Raw genomic sequence first — 19,885 nt, 5'->3', positions numbered from 1 at the left:
GTAAAAAAAACCCAAAACAAAACAGTTTATTTTATTACACACTTAACAGATTGTATAAAAATGTGTATTGTCAGTTCCCCTGTATCTGCTTGTTTGTGTTTGGCAATAACGATTGTTTTGCTTTCTCATCTGGCTCCGAAGTTGGTCAGGACACTCTGCAGTGTTAAACGATTCAATTAAAAGCGCATGTGAATTAACTTAACTGAAAACAGATTTTGTCCAGCGCACACCTGGCCCTGCACAAACTGGCAAACTGGTTGAAAAACAAAGTGATATACTGCGCAGTCCCCCTTGGCAAATTAAAGTCCCAGATTACACAAAATTATCTCTTGTGAGGCCATGTTTTAATCCTGTTACCTCATCAAATACCTGGAGTTGTGTTTAGTTTGAATCACAGATGTTCGAGTAACCCTTTAGTATTAGTTTCTCGGCATCTCCAAAGCTCAAAATGCTCTGTTCCCCTTGTGATGTACACCCAACGCAAAACAGTGCGGCGTAGGACATATTTCGAAAGCTTGGGAGGCGGGTGGGATGAAAACTGCAGCCCCGCAAAACTAAATATGAGGGTAAAGTAAAATATACAAATGATTCATGTATGCCTATTTTGTTTGGCATTAATAAAAACATTTTAAGCAACCTAAATTTTCAGATGTGGTCTAATCTGACGCACATTTTAGACAATTCCTTTCCACTTCTCCGTGTTTGATGAAGTTTAAGAAAGGGAACGTCCCCATCCTTTAGGATTTGCGGGCGGGAACGGGTGAAGTGAGAATGAAAATTACAATTCTTTGCAGGTGCGGGCGTGAGCAGGACTGAAAATTCTGTCTTGTGATGCTTTTGATGTCATGAGGCAGTAGTTTTTAAGTTAACAGCTACTTTTTACCTTTTGTTTAGTAGAAGTTGAAAATTCCAGGCCTGAAATCATCCAAATGATTCTAGTGAAGGTGTGTTGAGTTTAAAAACACAGTGGAGCACTTCCTGTATTACCACATGACATGAGAAGGTGGAACAGTGTTTTCAGGAGTTGCAGTAGTTATCAAGAATGAATAACGGAATAACTTCTGGCTAATGCTCACTACCTTGTCCTTGTAATGTTATTTGGGAGAGATGTTTTTAAAGCTGCATTGAGTAAATTTCCACCTTCTTGTCTCTGTGATGATGTTATTGTTATTGTTATTGCTTCATCCGGAATATTCCACAGTACACCACTGAACTTATCTACCTTGCATTTATTCAATTAACGTTGTTTTTATTGCTCAAAATACCTTGAAGTACATGCGTTCTTACTGTGAGTGAGATGGATCTGGCCTGTAACTTAGATCCCATCCACACTAGTATGTATTCGAGTTGTTTTCGTTGCGAATGCAGTGTTCGTCCACACTTATCCGATGGAAAACGGTTCCAGGGATGGACGGATCTGGTGTCGTCAGCTCCCACGGAATTCATCTGAGCACTGATCTGATCTGACACTGTGTGGACGCCTGAAAACGCTGGCACGCTGACGTAGGAGCTCTAGTTGCCGTTCTTATTGGACCACGTCACTGTGACATGCACTTTCAGGATTTGCTGGTTTCATGACATCGGCCACTTGACGCTATTGCGGAAAAGTTTAAACAAACCATAGACAAACGGGAAACACAGAACAGACTCACCATTAGCAGAACACCCCTCTGTTACAGAAAGAACACAAAAATTCCACTGAGCCGTATTGTGGGGAAGCTGGCCCAAGTGGTCAAAATGAGAGTCCAGTGCAAAGTTGTCCTTCACCAAACCAAATTCTTTATTGGATCCTTCCAAGTCGTGGGCAAAATTTATATACATATTTACAAAAAAAGAAGTGTGCTTAACTAAACAAAAAAGCAACAGAAAATAACGCAACAAAAGAAAATACCCACAGGCACCTGGCTGCACTGATGGTGACCTCCTACTGATTAAACTGCCTCTACTTATATACCCCCCAGAGAGGAAGTCCCTCCCCCTGGGTTCACACCAACTTACGGGGAAAACTGTAGCAATTTCCTTTCCTTACTGGTGTGCTGCCTTAAATTATTTTCTGAAGCCTAATCCCCTTTTAAACTGAACAGTGCTCCAACTTAACTAGATACACTGAAACCAAAATTCTAATAACCCATTTGATAAAACAAAGAACCATTTCCGAGGCTTCCCTCCACATGGTCTGGGCCAACACCTCCCCCTGAGCCTATAAATATGGCTGCCAAAGGACACGCCCCCTCTTTTTGTTCCCAGACCATGTGGAGTCACAGGTAAAGGTGGTAAGTTTAAACAAAAATGAAGGGATATAACCAAATAAAATGAATTTAAAGTAACTGTGTGAATGTGATCAATTAAACAAAGACTAAATAAAACAAACCCGGGATAGTTATTATTTAGCTGTTTAGTTGATATAGATAGATGTAACTGAACTAAGGTGAAAAATGGGGACAAAGGCCCTCTTTGTCACACGTATCCTTTAGTCCGACAGAAGCTGAACCTCATCAGTGCACAAAAGCGAGCTGTTTTTTGAGCCCTTGGTTTATGCAAATTAACCATGAGGTTTTAAGTTTAGTTTCTGTAAAACGTAAACAAATATGCCCAAAGCTGTGTGGATAGCGAATGCTTGCGGACACAGAAACGACGTGTCTGAAAGCAAATCGTTTCTGATACAGTGATACAGTGATTCGTTTCAGTGTAAACGTAATCTCAGTCTAAATATGCAGGGTTTGTGTGTTAAACTTGTGTGAATGAAACAAAACAAAACTCCACTTATGTTTGTGAAGATGAAACAACATTATATAGATCAGAAAATAGTGGAATATGGGTCCTTTGAAGCTCTCTCAGTGTAACCCGCTCTCTCCTGTGTCCTTTTTGCAGATGGGAGGTGAGTGAGTGGACCGCCTGCTCCTCGTCCTGCGGGGTGGGCATACAGACTCGGAGTGTGTTCTGTATGAAGCTGATGTCTGTGGACCTGCGGGACGTCCTGACTGTCTCTGAGGACCAGTGTAGAGACATGAAGCCCCCCGTGCTCCAGCCCTGCAACCAGCTCGACTGCCCCCCCTCCTGGGACACTGGGCCCTGGCAGGAGGTACAAAGACAAGATACACGCTCAGTAGGCCTGTCACGTTAACACATTTTGAAGCATTTCTACAGAAACATACTGCGATAAACAATAATACTGACACTGACGCTCTGTTACTCAAGTTAACGTTTAATCTGAGGTTTATTTGAACACAATGACCACATTTACGTTACGTTTTTTTAATTCCAAATGAATTGTTCTGAATTCAGTAGTTCAGAATTAAAATATTGTCTTTCGAGTTTACGTGGAAATAATAATTGCGAATTTAGTTTCACATGGAAAACACGTTACATTGTCTTTATTTAATTCCGCTCAACGTCTAGAGGTCGCGAAAGGTTCTGATTGGACAAGGACACGAACGTATTTACTTCAACCGGAAGAAAACACACACTTCAGCTACTACCGTTTTTTTTTTTGTCATCTCGGTTTGTCGTTACGCCACGGACACAAACGTGATACAAACTTTTTCCGTAGTCGTTTCGATGATAATGAAAGCAGCAGCTGGAGAAATCTCTCATCGTGCTTTACGTCTGTCAGCTGAGGAGGAGAAGGGAAGAGTGTCGGAGAAGGGAGGAAGAAGACAAACTGAGTTAACAGCTGCTCCACCTCAGCCCACTCCCGCATCCCGCTCGCAAATCCAAAGAGACGTGGATGAAAGTGGTGGAGCCGGATCATCTGAATCACGTTAGGAGGGTGACCCAACGAGTATGCGCTGAATTATTTTTAAGAAGAATAAACGTTTACATGATCGAGGAATAAATTCATTTGGCTTTAAAATCGGAATAAACCACCCACTTACTTCAGAATTAAGTTTATCTGTGTTGAGAATGTTCCAGATTATGGTTTTAACTGCAGTTTATGGAAAAAAGTTGTGAAAAAACTCCAAAAATACAAAACACATCAGTGATTTTATTTGATTTCTTTCTCTTTTTTTTCATAATAGCTTTAGAAAGTTGTGCCATTATTCAACACTAAACACGTGATTGTTGAAAGTTGATTGTGTTGTTTGAAATTTTTTGTTTGTTTGTTTGTTTCATTATTTTGAAAAATAACTGGTGGAGCTACAAACGTTTTGATGAATGATTCTTTGTGCAGCATTTTTGAATTCCACTGATGAAATGTGCTATTCAGCAGTTTCAGACTGACAAAAATTTAGTACTGGTGCCATGACAATTAACAGTTCAAACACAATAAGATAAGATCTTTTGAATAGTGAAACGTCCGCAAAATGTTTCCTATAAATCAAACCCTGAAACCAATTAAAATAAAATAAATCAGGAGGAGTAGATTGGAGCTATAGAGCTGTATGTATTATGTCATTATTTAAAGCTGCACCATGTAACTTTTTAGTGGAGGGGTTTGCTACCTGCTTGTTTACATTGAACTGCATAATCCCTGTATCATTCGATTTTTCAAAATAAAATCAAAAATAAGAAAACGAAAAAAACAACTATTTTGTTCTTTATTTGTCTCCAAAATCAAAATGAAAAACAGGTAAGGATTTGTTTTTTGTTTGTTTTTTTCAGTTTTCGATTTTGTGTTTAAATGAATAATGGAAAAAATGGATAATGGGCATTTCCCGTTTCTGTGACATAAACTGAGATGCTGGACTTTTGCGTGGCCGACTTTTATGTGGCCATACCGGCTTGTAAACCCTGATCCCGTCAGATCCCTACTATGAAAGTGGTGTGTGTGTGTGAGTGATGGTGGTGGTCAGAGGGACTGATGGCGCCGACTGACATGGCAGCCGCGCTTCTGTCAGTCTGTCCCAGGGCAGCTGTGGCTACAATAGTAGTTTATCATATCATCTGCGACAGATACGGACTGAACCCGGACTAAAACAGAACTGAACCAGGACTAAACCAGGACTAAAACAGGTCCAAAACAGGACTAAACCTGGACTAAAACATCACTGAACCAGAACTAAACCAAGACTAAAACAGGACTAAACCAGGACTAAACCAAGACTAAAACAGGACTAAGCCAAAGGCATTTATTTTGTCTTCTATGTACTTTAACTTCTTCTTTTTAAAGACAATACAGTAAAGTGTGTTTACCTTGTTGACATGTTTTGGCTGCTACACATCAACACCGACACCAGGGACAGTGACAGAAACATGTCAACAAGGTAAACACACTTTACTGTATTGTCTTTAAAAAGAACCCAAGAAGTTAAAACAGGTCTGACCCAGGACTAAAACAGGACTGAACCAGGACTGAATGTCGGGACGGGCCCTTGAGGTATGGTTTAGTCCTGGTTTAGTCCAGTTTTAGTGCTGGCGCAAAAGTCCGTCATTGCAGTTTAAGAAACGGGAAACAGCCATTATCCATTTTTTCCATTATTCATTTAAACACAAAATCGAAAAACTGAAAACACAAATCGTTATTTGTTTTTTCATTTTGATTTTGGAGACAGATAATGATGAAAATAGTTGTTTTGTCATTTTCTTATTTTTGGTTTTATTTTGAAAAACGAATGAACGAATGATACACGGACTTTGAATTTATGTATTAATTTATTTCTTCAATTGCAGGTGTTTTATTGTTAAAACAAACAAAACAAAAAACTAAACTAAACTGTGGAACATTCAACATCATGGAAACCGGCTGTGGTTGACCATCCAAAAGTTACATAATGCACCTTTAGCTTTGAGTTTGCTACCAAATAAAAGTCTTTTTAAACATGTTTGTCTTGTACTATTAAGGGAAGATTAATCACAGTCTAAAGGAAACTGCTATGTGACCACAGTTTACACAAATTGCTGTAAAACAAATCTTCCTACGGGTGTAAATAAAGTCCCCCTGAATCTGAAGCGTTGACATAGTGGAAAGCTGCACTATATTTAGCCTCTGGTAGAGAACATTGTGTCTCCGGGTGTTTTAATAAGGCTTTGCTGTCAGTGTTGACCTTTTATTGATTCTATATTACACAAAAATGACTCTTGTGAGCTTTAAGCCAAGTTATAATTACCTCATCAAAACCGTACCTGGAGCAATGTGCTGTGTTTTGTTTTGTTTCATTCACATGTTTGAGTCATCCTGCATAATTATTCGTCTGTTTACATCTCCAAAACTCAAAATGCTCTCTTCCACCTTGTGTCATGTATGGGTAGTTTTCAAGTTAACAGCTCATTTTACCTTTTCTTCAGTAGATCAAGGATGTAGGTTTGCATAGGGAGGGTGGGGACATGTCACAACCAATATTTGGGAAAGACAAAATAGTCCCGACCAATATTTGCTATTTTATGTGAAAAAATAAAAACAAAAATATACGTTTATTCCAATATTTTTCCAAACTCAACAGTATTCATTTAACACGTTTTAGTTCATATTTTGTTTATTAGATGTTCTTAGATGTACTCAGTGATATGACGACAGGGTTACCGTGTTTTCCGGGCGATTAGGCGCTCTGGATTATAAGACGCACTGTCATTAAATGGTCTATTTTCAAACTTTTTTCATAAATAAACCGCACCGGACTTTAAACGAAACACAACAGTCGGATGGGTCAGTGGGACTTTGTTTGGCGCGTTCACGGTGACTCTGGGCTTTGTTCAGTTGTGGCGCGTAGGGAGGGTGCTGTCTGGGGCCGCTGGATTGTCGGCGTGTTCGCAGTGACTCAGTTGTTCAGTTGTGTCTAGAAGTGGCACATTGCGCTCGCTTTTTCGGTTCGTTCCTCCGTTCTGTTCCTCGTCCGTGGGTGTTTTTCGCCACGTGGTCGCTGTCTGCTCCGTGTGTGTTTGCGTGCCCTGTGGGTGGTGCAACTGTGTAGTTTACTGAAGTCGTGCTGGGACCCGAGTGGATTCGTGTATAGGGCGCTCTGGATTGTGGAGCGCGTGATCGTTTTTTGATGGGGTTGGAGGCTAGAGAGCTCGGAAAATACGGTACTCCTGCCGCTATTTCATTGGCTGCAACAGAGTGATGTCATTAGTGGAGCCAGAAGCCTAAACTGGGGAAGCGGCAGGACAGGGCCGCACCTGAAGATGTCGGCTTGAGCAGGCGTGAGTGAAGACGCTGCGCACCAAACTTTGAAAAACTTTTCAAAAGGAACTTACTTGGCTTCATCTTCAGTTAAACTTGCCTTATAATGAGTCGCCGCGGAAAAAGAGCGACTGTCACCACAAGTGCACCTCCCAAACGGAGCCCTACTCAAGCGCCGTTAGCAGCCCGACTCTACTGACAATATTCCATGGAAAAATGTTTGGACATTACCTCACAAGTTTCTCCAACAAGCAAAGGGAAATCTGCTACAAACTTCTACATCGCTGTTATCCGCTAAAGAATCATCTTAGAAGGACAATGGACACAAACTGTACATTTTGCGAACTGAAAAATGAAACCACCTCTCTGTTATTTTGGACCTGCCCAGACTCTGTGTGTTTTTAGAAAGAATCAATAAAACATATGGAGGGGATAGTTGACAATGTCTCCACCAAAGCTGAGACCAAACCTACGCCCTTGAAGTAGAGGTTGGTAATTCCAGGGCTGAAATCATCCAAATGATTCTAGTGAAGGTAAATGGAGTTTACAAACACAGTGGAACACTTTCTGCATTACCACATGATATCGCACTGTGGAACAAAGTGTTTTCTGTCTGAGAGAAGAGCTCATTCTAAATACGCAGGGTTTGTTCCACATTATAACATTATTATAGATCAGAAAAGAGGGTAACATGGGCCCTTTAGCTGTTCACGTTTTGGTCTTCTCTCAGATGTTAATGCTTCTGGGCGTTTAAAATGTACCTGATTTTGACAGTTTAATTGAGGATCACATTTGCAGTACTAAAGTTCACAAACCCAACCATGTGTAACTTCTTCCCGTGATTCAAAAGTTTCAGCTTCCTATTTAAGAGCTCATATATTTCACTCCTCTTCACTCACACGTTTAACACAAAAACCCTGCTTATTTAGACTCCGTTCACACGTACACAGGTATTTTTAAAAACTGAGACATTTCCCTTCGTTTGCACCCGTCTTTTACACGCAAACAGAGAATTCGCCTCTGAAAACGAAGCTTTCCAAATATTCCAACTAGAGTGGAGATTCTGGAAAACTACGGATTGGTGTTTGCGTGTAAAGTGAGATAAACAGTTTTAGGAGCTGACCAATGTTTCCCTTTTGCTCTGGTGATGATCATGGAAGCATCAGAGCAGCAGTCGCATTTCTTCTGGTGCAAACGCTTTTCATGTTTCACATCTATGACCAGAGACGAATGAAGGCTTTCACAGATCTGTGGAGAGGCGAGCCCACTCAGTAATGCACATTTTTCAAGGTATTTTTGAGTAATACTTGCAACTATGATGAAATAAATGCTACAGGTTTGAATCTAATCCAGGTGCCGCCCAGAGGTTTGGTGTAGTTATGACGGCGCTCGATGGAGTATTTATGCAAATGAAAACTTTTTTATGTCTTGTGGTGATTCAGGAAGTGCTCCACTGTGTTTTTAAACTCCATACACCTTCACTAGAATCATTTGGATTATTGCCACCCTCGAAATGTCAATCTCTACAGAAGGTAAAAGGTAAAAGCTGTTTACTTGAAAACTACTGCTTCATGACATTCAAAGGTGCAACAGAGCATTTAGAGCTTTGGAGATGTAGACAGACTCATAATAAGAGTTACTCAAACATGTGTGAATGAAACAACACGACTTCAGGTGTGTTTTTGAGGAGGTAACAACATGGCATGGCTTATAGTTCACAAGAATCAATTTTGCGTAATAAAGGACCTTTAATAGGCGACATATTGAGGACTTTTCACTATTTTAAATTATATTATGTTATGAAAATAGTTAATTGCTATGGTAAGTGGTCCACATTTTTTATTTTATTCTGAAACTCGTACAATGTGTGCTTTTTATTGAAGGCACTGCTTTCTGCCGAGCCAAATCAGATTTACTTCACTATCACTATTTAGCTAATTTGGTCTATAATTATTCAGTGCTTTCTGACACAAAACAATCATGCATATCTAATCGCGTAGACTAATAAATCTTTAAAGCGCATGCTGTGGTTTGTTTTCGTTGTCTTTTTCCCAGTGCTCCCAGTCGTGTGGAGGAGGAGTGCAGTTTCGAAAGGTCTTCTGTAAACAGCTGCTGTCCACTGGGGCCTACAGGACGGTGAGGGAGTGTGGAGCAGAGGCACCCACCAGCACCCGCTCCTGCGCCGACACAGACTGTGCACCCCACATCAGCGGAGGGGACTGGAGCAAGGTGAGGCACAGGGGGATTATATTTTTCTTTTTCTATTTGGTCATCTTGTTCAAAATATTGGCAAAGAAAGGTTGAACTAAGGTTGATACGCAGATAATAAAACTTGATTATGAAAATATATTGTCAAAAATGCAAGCCAAGATTAACTGTAGAGCACAATTTGTACAGAAAATAATTTAAACAAACAAAAAACATGCATAATCATTATATAATTGACTGAGTCCAGAATAAATCCCTTTGGATAAGTGGTTAAGACTAGTACGTGTGCGTATCTTCTATCCATATTCCGTAGTCTATAAAGCTTTTTCTTTAGTGTCAAAATGGAGTTTTGACATTTTTGTATTTGGATAGTGGTAGAATATGAAAAAATGAAATAAAAGTTTAAAATTGTGAAACTTGGTCAATATGAGTCACAGCAAAATAAGTACAATTATGTAAATAATAAAAAAGTAAAAAGTATTTGCCATCCACTTCAGTGCACCTCAAGGGCAGGAGGGGTTCAGTTTGGGGACCACAGGATTTCATCTCTGCTGTTTGCAGATGATGTGGTCCTGTTGGCTTCATCAAACCAGGACCTGCAATGTGCACTGGGGCGGTTTGTAGCCGAGTGTGAAGCAGCTGGAATGAGGATCAGCTCCTCTAAATCCGAGGTCATGGTTCTCAACCAGAAAAAGAAGGCTTGCTCTCTCCGGGTGGGTGGAGAGTTGCTGCCTCAAGTGGAGGAGTTCAAGTATCTCAGGGGTCTTGTTCACGAGTGAGGGGAGGATGGAACGTGAGATTGACAGGCGGATCGGTGCAGCGTCTGCAGTGATGTACTCGCTGTATTGAACCGTTGTGGTGAAGAGGGATCTTGATTTACTGATCAATCTACGTTCCTACCCTCACCTACGGTCATGAGTTCTGGATAATGACTGAAAGGACAAGATACAAGCGGTCGAAATGAGTTTCCTCCGCAGGGTGGCTGGGCGCTCCCTTAGAGTAAGGGTGAGGAGCTCAGTCACACGAGAGGAGCTCAGAGTAGAGCCGTTGCTCCTCCATGTCGAGAGGAGCCAGCTGAGGTGGCTCAGGCATCTGTTTCAGATCCCTCGTGGACGCCTCCCTGGAGAGGTGTTCTGGGCCTGTCCCACTGGGAGGAGGCCCCGGAGTAGAACCAGGACACACCGGAGGGACTATGTCTCTCGGCTGGCCTGGGAATGCCTCGGGGTCCGCCTTGTGGCCCTGGAGGAAGTGTCCGGGGTGAAGGAAGTCTGGGAGTCCCCGCTTAGACTGCTGCCCCCGCAACCCATCCCCAGATAAGCGGAAGAAAATGGATGGATGGTTAAAAAGTATTTGACTGTAATGTTGATTTATCCCATTTATCAATCTTTATTCCATGGTTTTCATAATGATCACAAATTTGATCACCATATGAGTAGTTTAAATAATAATATTATACAGTTTTAAAGGGGGAAAAGTCCTCAAAATGTTGCATATAACAGGAAGCATCATGAATAAATGAGTATTGCTGTTGTGCTTTTATTATTTAATCAGGAAAAAAGCCCTTTGAGATTAAAACCCTATTTGTTTATTTTGTTGTTTATGTTCAGTGCTCGGTGTCGTGTGGTTTGGGGGTCCAGCGCAGAGAGCCTCAGTGTCAGCAGCTCACCGCCTCTGCCCAGCTCCTCACCCTGCCCTGGGACAGGTGCTCCGGTCTGTCCTCCCCGCCGCTCATACGCACCTGCCGCATGATGGCCTGCCCCAGTAAGAACGCACCCACTCACAAAAGATTCACTTGATACATACGTAATATTTATTAAAAATATATATATAGCAACAAACTGTTACAACTACTGTTATATCAAATTATGGATTTAATTACAAATACATCAGTCAGCTATTTATGAGGGTCATAAGATTATACTGCTATCTGTTTTATACTGGTCCTGATTTTGGACAAATACATTTTGAATGTTTTGAAAAATACATAACTCGAAGAATGAATGAAGATTATGACCTAAAAGACAATGGCACAATAAGAATAAGGGAACACAAGACAGTTTGTCAGTCCCAAAAGGCTTACATTTTGTCAGGAGGAGTACCTTATGTTAAAATATGTACTTTTAAATAAAACCTATTAACAACAACAATGCAACAAACAATATTTCAAGAATTGTAAAGTTCACACATTATAAATTGGTACATTGGTATTTGCCAAACAACCCAATAACAATGGGGATTCATAAATTAAATACATTTACATTCAGTCTATGCTGTTATTTGTAATAATAATAATGGATTCAGTTGAAAGGTGCACTGTGTAACTTTTCTGGTAGAGCAGGGGATTTCAAATGAGGTAAATGTGAGCCTCTCCTTAGAGTAAGTAAGTCCCCCCCCCCCCCCCCGCCCATACTCTCATCCGCCTGCCCTCCCACACACACACAAGCCTTTGAAGTAAATACATCTTTTGCGTTTCTATTTAAATAACTGATAATATTTTTTTTTTTAACATTGTATTTTATTTTATTTTATTTTTTTAAGTGCAAATGATTTTTGCAACATGAAATAATTTCCTGCAGGACTAATTGAGGCAACTTTTAACATCACAGAACATCAGTAGGACACCAGGACTAAACTAGGACTAAACCAGGACTAATCTTGGACTTGAGCAAGAGGGGGAGAACCTGTGGAGCAGGGTGTCCGCAAAGCGTGATCGGGCGACGACTGCACCTCTGCGGTCCTTTCACCTGTAGTCACCTGACGGTCTACACGGGCACACCTTCAGGCCCATCCCAACCCTCATTCCTGATTCAGTTCTGGTTTAGTCCTGTTTTAGTCCTGTTTTAGTCCTTGTTCAGTCCTGGGATTAGTCCTTGTTTAGTTGTTAGTTGTTTCTGCCATCTGCTTGTCTCCATGGAGATGTTGTTACTTGCTCTTGAATGTCCCAGTATGGCATTAAACATATGCGTGTGAGGGATCTCGCCTCTCCACAGATTTGACATCTCACTTGGCCCTTTTACATCACCTGCTTTCTCCATATAATAAAATAAATGTAATGCCATACTGTGGAACATTCCAGACATTACCTCCACAGAGAGAAACCATAAAAGTTAGACAGTGCAGGTTTAAGCAGAGCCATACATCCAATGCAGTTAAAACAGGAACTCAGTGAAGTCTTTAGAAACAAATTGTCGTTTAAAGACGGGAAACATCGCTTTACGTTTTATTTTGCCACTTTTACTGCAAGCAAAGTACATTTCGGCTTTGCACAACACTTCTTGCTGACTAATCTGCCTGTTTTAAGTCCCTTTCCACTTGTATTCCCCTTTGTAACCACAGTGTATCCACAATCCCACCGAGCTACGAGTGATTCATTACAAAAGCTTACGGAAACACAAAAGGCGTAATAGTAACAGTGCTTTTGGGGCTTTGCAGGCATTTATCTCAACAACCAGCCATGCACGCAGACGCAAAACTCAAGGACTACAAAAGGGGGCTTAGTTTAATGGAACATTTGCTGTACGTTTCTGACAAATGCTTTACTTTTCCCAGGTAGAAGGCTTCTGTTGTATTGCTAACACTGGGCAGATTGGAGCTTCTATTTTTCTTTCCTCGGCGAAGCGTCTTCTTGCATCACAATGGCAGCCGAGGTTGTGGAGCTCAGTGACTCTGTGCGGTGAAAGTTAATGGGACAGGGATAAGATGGGAGATTTAGGACAAAGGGAGGCCTCGCGGATATACAACTTTAAATGCTGTTTCTCGGGTTAATCTCGTGCGATTGCTTCCTCTATTGCAGCAGTTTTCAAAGTTTTCTCACCTAGAAATGGAAATAGATGACTAAACCGGGACCACGACAGGATCAGTAGTGTTTTAAACGTGTAAAAACTCAAATTTGCGAAGTTAAAATGACTTGAATTAAGACAACATTACTGTGATTTGAGTCAATTTCACATTTTACAAAATTATCTATCTATCTTTTTGTAGTTAAAACCTGAAAATACAACTTGTTACTCAAAAAATAAGAAACATAACAAATCTTTGCACTTTAAATAAGAAACTAAATCAAGTCAAATCTACTGAAACCAAGCAGTGTAAACAAAAAAACAACTAAACCAGAACTAATAAAAGTTTAAAACAGTCAGGTCTAAAAGGTCAAAACCACACTGCAAAAAAGCTTGGCCAAAATTTAAGATATAAACTCTTAAATCCATCAGAAAATGACTTAAAAGTAGTGAAATTATCTGTCCATGCCGCAAGATAATTTTACTTGACATGTTATCTTAAAATAAACTACCTCTAGACTAGAATTAAGTAGATAATAAATCTGACAACAAGAGGAATAACCTGATATAAGTTTTAAAATCTTGGCCCGACCAGAGAAATTGCAGAGCAGGACTAAGCTAAGAGTGGTCCAGGGTTACTAAACCAGAGCTAAACCAGAATTAGATTTGAAGGAGGGTCAAGAACTAAATGGTCATAAACCAGGACCGTAGACTCTAAATATATAATGAACGTAGTTAACCCACTATCCCATCCAATCCACTTTATTTATATCGCACATTTTCTAAACAACCAGTTTCCAAAGTGCTGCACAAATACATACTAATAACAACAATAATAATATTCTCAGATTTAATCATACTAGTCTTAAATTAATGAAACCAGTAAAATAAAATAAGAGCAAAACCATATCTGCCGCATTCCAACTAGGAAGTGAGCATAGGGGGCACTTTGGTTCCATCGACTCTGGCTCCAATTGACTTTACACTGAAAAACTGTCACCCGTCTCTCTATCTGCTGCAATGAGCCTCGTAATTTTGGTCTTAAAGTGTTCATATTAACCCACTGTACATGATCTATTTCGCTGTTTTGCCGGTAAATAAATTCTTATTTGTAATATGGAACTCGGCTCCAAATTCAACCAGGAATCTTATGCTGTTTTCTACGGAACGTCGGTATTCGATAAATTGGAGTCAGTTCTTCCGACATTCGTTGTAAATGTGTTCCATTGCAACTTTTGGGGAATATATGGATGTCCCGAGAAAGTTTAATGTTTATTTTATGTTCGCTTATGAATCCCGTATACAGTATGTGGAACGGGGCTGGGTATTAATAAGAAGTTGTCGATACGATACATATCTCGATACGTAGGCCAAGATACAATAATTATCTCGATACATTGCACTTTCATTTCAATACGATATATTTCAAATCGATTTGATACAGTTCAATAAAAAATCATGGCTAAATCATGTCTTTATTAAACCACTTCTTGTGCAAAGTGAATATGAAACACAAACATTTTAATCATCAAAACTGTGAAAATGTCAAATGTGAGTTTCCTTCCACTAAACAAACAACAAAACTGTAACGCTGTAACTAAATAATTTAACAAAATATACCAAAAAATACTCAAGACACAACGGATTCCAGGCACTCCAAAACAGTAGAAAAAGTAAACACATCGCACGAGGAAAAATATAATTAAAAGGCCTTTATTTGAATGGCCAAAGCCAACATGTTTCGACCTCAACTGGTCTTCATCAGGGCTTAAGCCGTGCGATGTGTTTACTTTTTCTACTGTTTTGGAGTGCCTGGAATCCGTTGTGTCTTGAGTCTTGATCCTTTTTTCCAAGAGCACCCTCTTTGCTCCTACTGATTGGAACACCTGTAGCAAACAGCCACATTTTTGGTCTTTCATACCAAAAAATACTCTTGGAGATATATCGATAGAGCAGCCCACGAAGTCGATAGTGTATCATCACATTAAACGATACGGAACCACATTTGGGTCAGGCTACATATAACTCACTAGGACTACATCCGAATCTCAAAGAACTCAACCCTCTGACTGAACCCTGAGGGAGTTTACGTCAGGTATCAGTGGCTCCTGCTAATAAATAGAGTCTGTTTTCTGTCAGCAACTCAATTATGGCAGTTTGATTATTACATGTTCAGAAAAAAACTTCTGTCTATTGTCAAATGATGTGAAAGAAAGTCTGAATGTCACTACAAAGTTTTTAGTAGACACTTTCTCTACACATACGCAACTTAACACATTAAAATGACAAAAAGACAATCCTCCCCGTTTACTGTGTGCGCCGGGATTTTTGCTGTTATGTAAATCCAACCTAGTCGGCCTACACCAAATTAGCCCGAGTTTCTGTTTCGGAATCTCGATTTGATTGGCCGTTTCATTGCACTTTCTTAATTAATTACATTTCGATTGAGATTCAGTCGTTTCTTTTCGTCAATGATCAACTTGACTCTTTTTTTCAGGTCTGCAGCCAATCCTCTGTCAATAAAAGCATGTAGTTTGGAGCAGGGTACTGTTTGAGCTCATTTTGTATCCAAACCAGGATCAGCCAAGACTAAATAAAGTCTAAAGCAGGTATATCCAGGGCTACATCTGACCTAATGTAATTTATAAAGAAACACTGACTAAACCAGGGCAGAGCTATGGCAAAAATAGGAGGTACAGACTAGAGCAGGTCTAAACCAGAATTAGACCAGTCCAAAACAGGATATGGGTCCAATGATTAAAACGTCTAACTTTTAAGCTGCTACTATTGATACTTTGCAGCTGATGTTTGATGCTAACTGTAGGCTCTGCTCTGTCTGAAGCTCTGTTACTCAAGTTAGATTTTAATTGGAGCTTTGTTTTTAATACAATCTCACCAGAAAAAGCGGACAACAGGTGATCTGATTTGTGCTGTTAAACAAGTCTCTCACATAAAATTACAATCACAAACTAGTTAGAATTAGCCAACTGTTTTTCATTTAGTCCCCCTCAGTTTTTTTTTTTTTTGTTGAAAATCAAATACGTAAACAGGACCATGAACACTAATATTGATCACAGGCTCCTGAAAATGTGTTGTTTAAATCCAATCCAAACTTTTTTTGTTTGTATTTACTAGTGTCGTAGCACTCGAGACCGGCCTCGAGACTGTCTTGTCTCGGTTTCGAGGTCTTCCACTCGATAAGTGATAAAATGAGGATAGATTTATAAAAATATTGATATATACGTGCCAAAATAAATGTAAAATACAAATAAATGTCAGAAATTACAGAGATGATCTCAATTTGGTCTGTCACATAAGGGTGAGTTGTTGTGCACTTGTAGGGAGTATTATCTGTTACATAAAGTTTGAGTTGTACAGTTGTAGGGAGTATTATCTGTTACATAAGGGTGAGTTGTTGTACACTTGTAGGGAGTATTATCTGTTACATAAGGGTGACTTGTTATACAGTTGTAGGGAGTATTATCCATTACATAACGGTGAATTGTTGTACAGTTGTAGGGAGTATTTTCTGTCATATAAGGGTGAGTTGAACAGCTGTGGGGAGTATTATCTGTTACATAAGGGTGAGTTGTTGTACAGTTGTAGGGAGTATTATCTGTTACATAAGGGTGAGTTGTTGTACAGTTGTAGGGAGTATTATCTGTTACATAAGGTGAGTTGTACAGTTGTAGGGAGTATTATCTGTTACATAAGGGTGAGTTGTTGTACAGTTGTAGGGAGTATTATCTGTTACATAAGGGTGAGTTGTTGTACAGTTGTAGGGAGTATTATCTGTTACATAAGGGTGAGTTGTACAGTTGTAGGGAGTATTATCTGTTACATAAGGGTGAGTTGTACAGTTGTAGGGAGTATTATCTGTTACATAAGGGTGAGTTGTTGTACAGTTGTAGGGAGTATTATCTGTTACATAAGGGTGAGTTGTTGTACAGTTGTAGGGAGTATTATCTGTTACATAAGGGTGAGTTGTACAGTTGTAGGGAGTATTATCTGTTACATAAGGGTGAGTTGTTGTACAGTTGTAGGGAGTATTATCTGTTACATAAGGGTGAGTTGTTGTACAGTTGTAGGGAGTATTATCTGTTACATAAGGGTGAGTTGTTGTACAGTTGTAGGGAGTATTATCTGTTACATAAGGGTGAGTTGTTGTACAGTTGTAGGGAGTATTATCTGTTACATAAGGGTGAGTTGTTGTACAGTTGTAGGGAGTATTATCTGTTACATAAGGGTGAGTTGTTGTACAGTTGTAGGGAGTATATTTGTTACATAAGGGTGAGTTGTACAGTTGTAGGGAGTATTATAGGTTACATTAGGGTGAGCTGTACAGTTGTATCCCTTCTCTGTTACATAAGGGTGAGTTGTACAGTTGTAGGGAGCATTATAGTATGAATGAAGTCCTGTATCTCTCACAGTTTGAGCAGAGACGTCGAAACCTTGTTCTGTTTTCGTTGCGTATGTCGAGCCGCGCTGGTGTTGACAGGGCAGACCAGAGGTTTTTGAACCGCCATATTTGTATACATTACGGTCCAAATTTACCCACAAGGCCTCGGGGCTGTCCTTATCTTCCCCATCAGCAGATCCTGTTCTCACTTTGAACGTAAATGGTCCAGGGATTACAGCTTGAACTTTGAAAATGCAGCGGGTCTTATCTCGCCTTCGGAGCACAGAGACTTCCTGTGTGTGCAAAGTGAATGGGGAAAGTACAGATGCTGCTAATGTAATGCTAATGAGAGTGGTATATATAGGCCGGGCTGTGGGTCAGGACAGGAGGGAGTGCTGCGGGATAGGAATGATTAGAACGGGAAAAGTGGAATTATCTTAAAGAATTTTGCAGCAGCTTTTCAAAGGCCTGAATATGCAGTATAATTTAGAATATATTACATTATTAATAGCATGCCAAGATTTTTTTTTTTAATTGTTATTATAGATTTTAATAAATGCACTTTAAAGCTCCTGTGTTACACTAAATTGACTCTTGTGAGCTTTAAACTCAAAAACATACCCGGAGTTGTGTTTTGTTTCATGGAGGCTTGTTTGTGTTATCCTGGATTATGGATATTATATGGACTTTGACATATCGTATATATCGATATAATGCTTATATATTCTGATTTCGCCGCTTTGCTTATTTGCCGTCTCTGTGCTCGTCCCCGCATGCCTCCGCCTCCTCGTTTTTGTTCTGCCTCCTCTCTCATGTCCCCTCGCGTGTGTCTCATTCAACACAGCGGTGCCCAAAACCAACCCGGAGAATACAGAACTCGTCTCAAAAAAGGACAACTGGCTCCATTATAAGGAGATACTTCGATTTTAAGGCGTTGGACGAACAGCAGACGCGTGTCTACTGCCGTGAATGCCGAAAGTTATTAGCACCGCGTATCTTTTCCACCGTTTACAGGCAAGGCCAACAGCAGCACATCCTCTGTCACAAAGAGAATCATATCCATGGAGAGAACACCTTTATTCCACTGAATCGTGTCCTTTAGTCCGTCAGAAGCCGAACCGCATCAGCGACACAAGGAGCGGGCTGTTTTTTGGGGTTTTTTTTGTAAACAGCAAACAAAACTTTTCTAAAAGTAAAGCGCAGCACTAACAGTTCCAGCATGAAGTTTTACTCAATCTTCATATTTTTGGCCAGAAAAAACAACTTGTCCACAGTGTCTGCAGTAAGAGCGGGGGTGTGGGGTGGAGATTTCATGCCAGCGAAAGGCGAAAGTGAGGACTGCAGCATGACAACCATAGTTTTGCGAGGATTCACGTGGTTCAGAGGGATGTAGTCAAGACTGAGGGCAATTGTTGTCAAGGCGGTCGCCCTAACTACAAAGCGCTCTGGGAAACATGGCCACCCGAATCACAGATGAGTTTCCTCATGAAAATTAAAGAGCAGAGCCTCTGTGTTGCTGCACATGTAGTGGCTCAATGTAAATACACACAAATTGCAGGAACTCAGTCGTGCACAGCCCTGCACCGAACCAAACTTCCCATATCGATACAGTTCTGCACGAATACATGTACCATTACACCCCTAGAGGAAAGAGTATATCTTATAACTAAGCAATGAAAAAGTGAGGTTGCCTTATAAAAAATATCATAAAAAAAAAAAAAAAAAAAACTCTAAAATAAAAGCAATGCAGCTTTAGTTAATGCTAGAGGTAAAATTATAATACCGTATTTTCTAGGCTATTAGGCGCTCTGGATTATAAGATGCACTGTCATTAAATGGTCTATTTTTGAACTTTTTTCACAAATAAACTGCACCGGACTTTAAACGAAACACAACAGTTGGATGGGTCAGTGGGACTTTGTTTGGCTCATTCACGGTGACTCTGGGCTTTGTTCAGTTGTGGCGTGTAGGGAGGGTGCTGCCTGGGATCGCTGGATTGTCGGCGTGTTCGCAGTGACTCAGTTGTTCAGTTGTGTCTTTAAGTGGCACATTGCGCTCGCTTTTTCGATTCGTTCCTTCGTTCCGTTCCTCGTCCGTGTGGACTGATGAGTGTGTCTGTGGGTGTTTTTCGCTGTGCGGTCGCTGTCTGCTCCGTGTGTGTTTGCGTGCGCTGCAGGTGGTGCGGCTTTGTAGTTTACTGAAGTCATGCGCCTAATAGCCCAGAAAATACAGTATGTGTTTATTTTGTAGTTAGCTTAAAGGGGCCGGTCAGAGGCAACCAAAGGGATGTTTGTGGCCCGGGAGCTGTACAATGCCCAGGTCTGTGGTAGATTGGAATGTTAAAATCATACCATGGAACATTCCAGGCAAAGAAATAACATCTCGATTGAGAAAAACAACCAGGAAAGTTGTACAGTGCACCTTTAACCCTTAGAAAAGTCA

The 19,885-nt window shown here is 40.3% G+C and overlaps 1 protein-coding gene across 1 annotated transcript in view; it reads left to right on the top strand.

Annotated features, from left to right (window-relative positions):
* adamtsl3 (ADAMTS-like 3) overlaps nucleotides 1-19,885 on the top strand; it is a 503,662-nt gene that overhangs the window by 452,468 nt on the left and 31,309 nt on the right. The window contains exons 18-20 of the mRNA XM_055154339.1: nucleotides 2,872-3,082; nucleotides 9,113-9,286; nucleotides 10,873-11,026. Of these exons, the coding sequence (XP_055010314.1) occupies nucleotides 2,872-3,082; nucleotides 9,113-9,286; nucleotides 10,873-11,026 (539 nt within the window). The remainder of the gene's footprint in view (nucleotides 1-2,871; nucleotides 3,083-9,112; nucleotides 9,287-10,872; nucleotides 11,027-19,885) is intronic.

This window comes from Boleophthalmus pectinirostris, unplaced genomic scaffold (genome assembly GCF_026225935.1).
Source record: "Boleophthalmus pectinirostris isolate CB_2022bp ecotype Guang Dong unplaced genomic scaffold, ASM2622593v1 HiC_scaffold_19, whole genome shotgun sequence".
NCBI lineage: Eukaryota > Metazoa > Chordata > Actinopteri > Gobiiformes > Gobiidae > Boleophthalmus > Boleophthalmus pectinirostris.
This window is presented reverse-complemented; position numbering and strand designations above follow the sequence as displayed.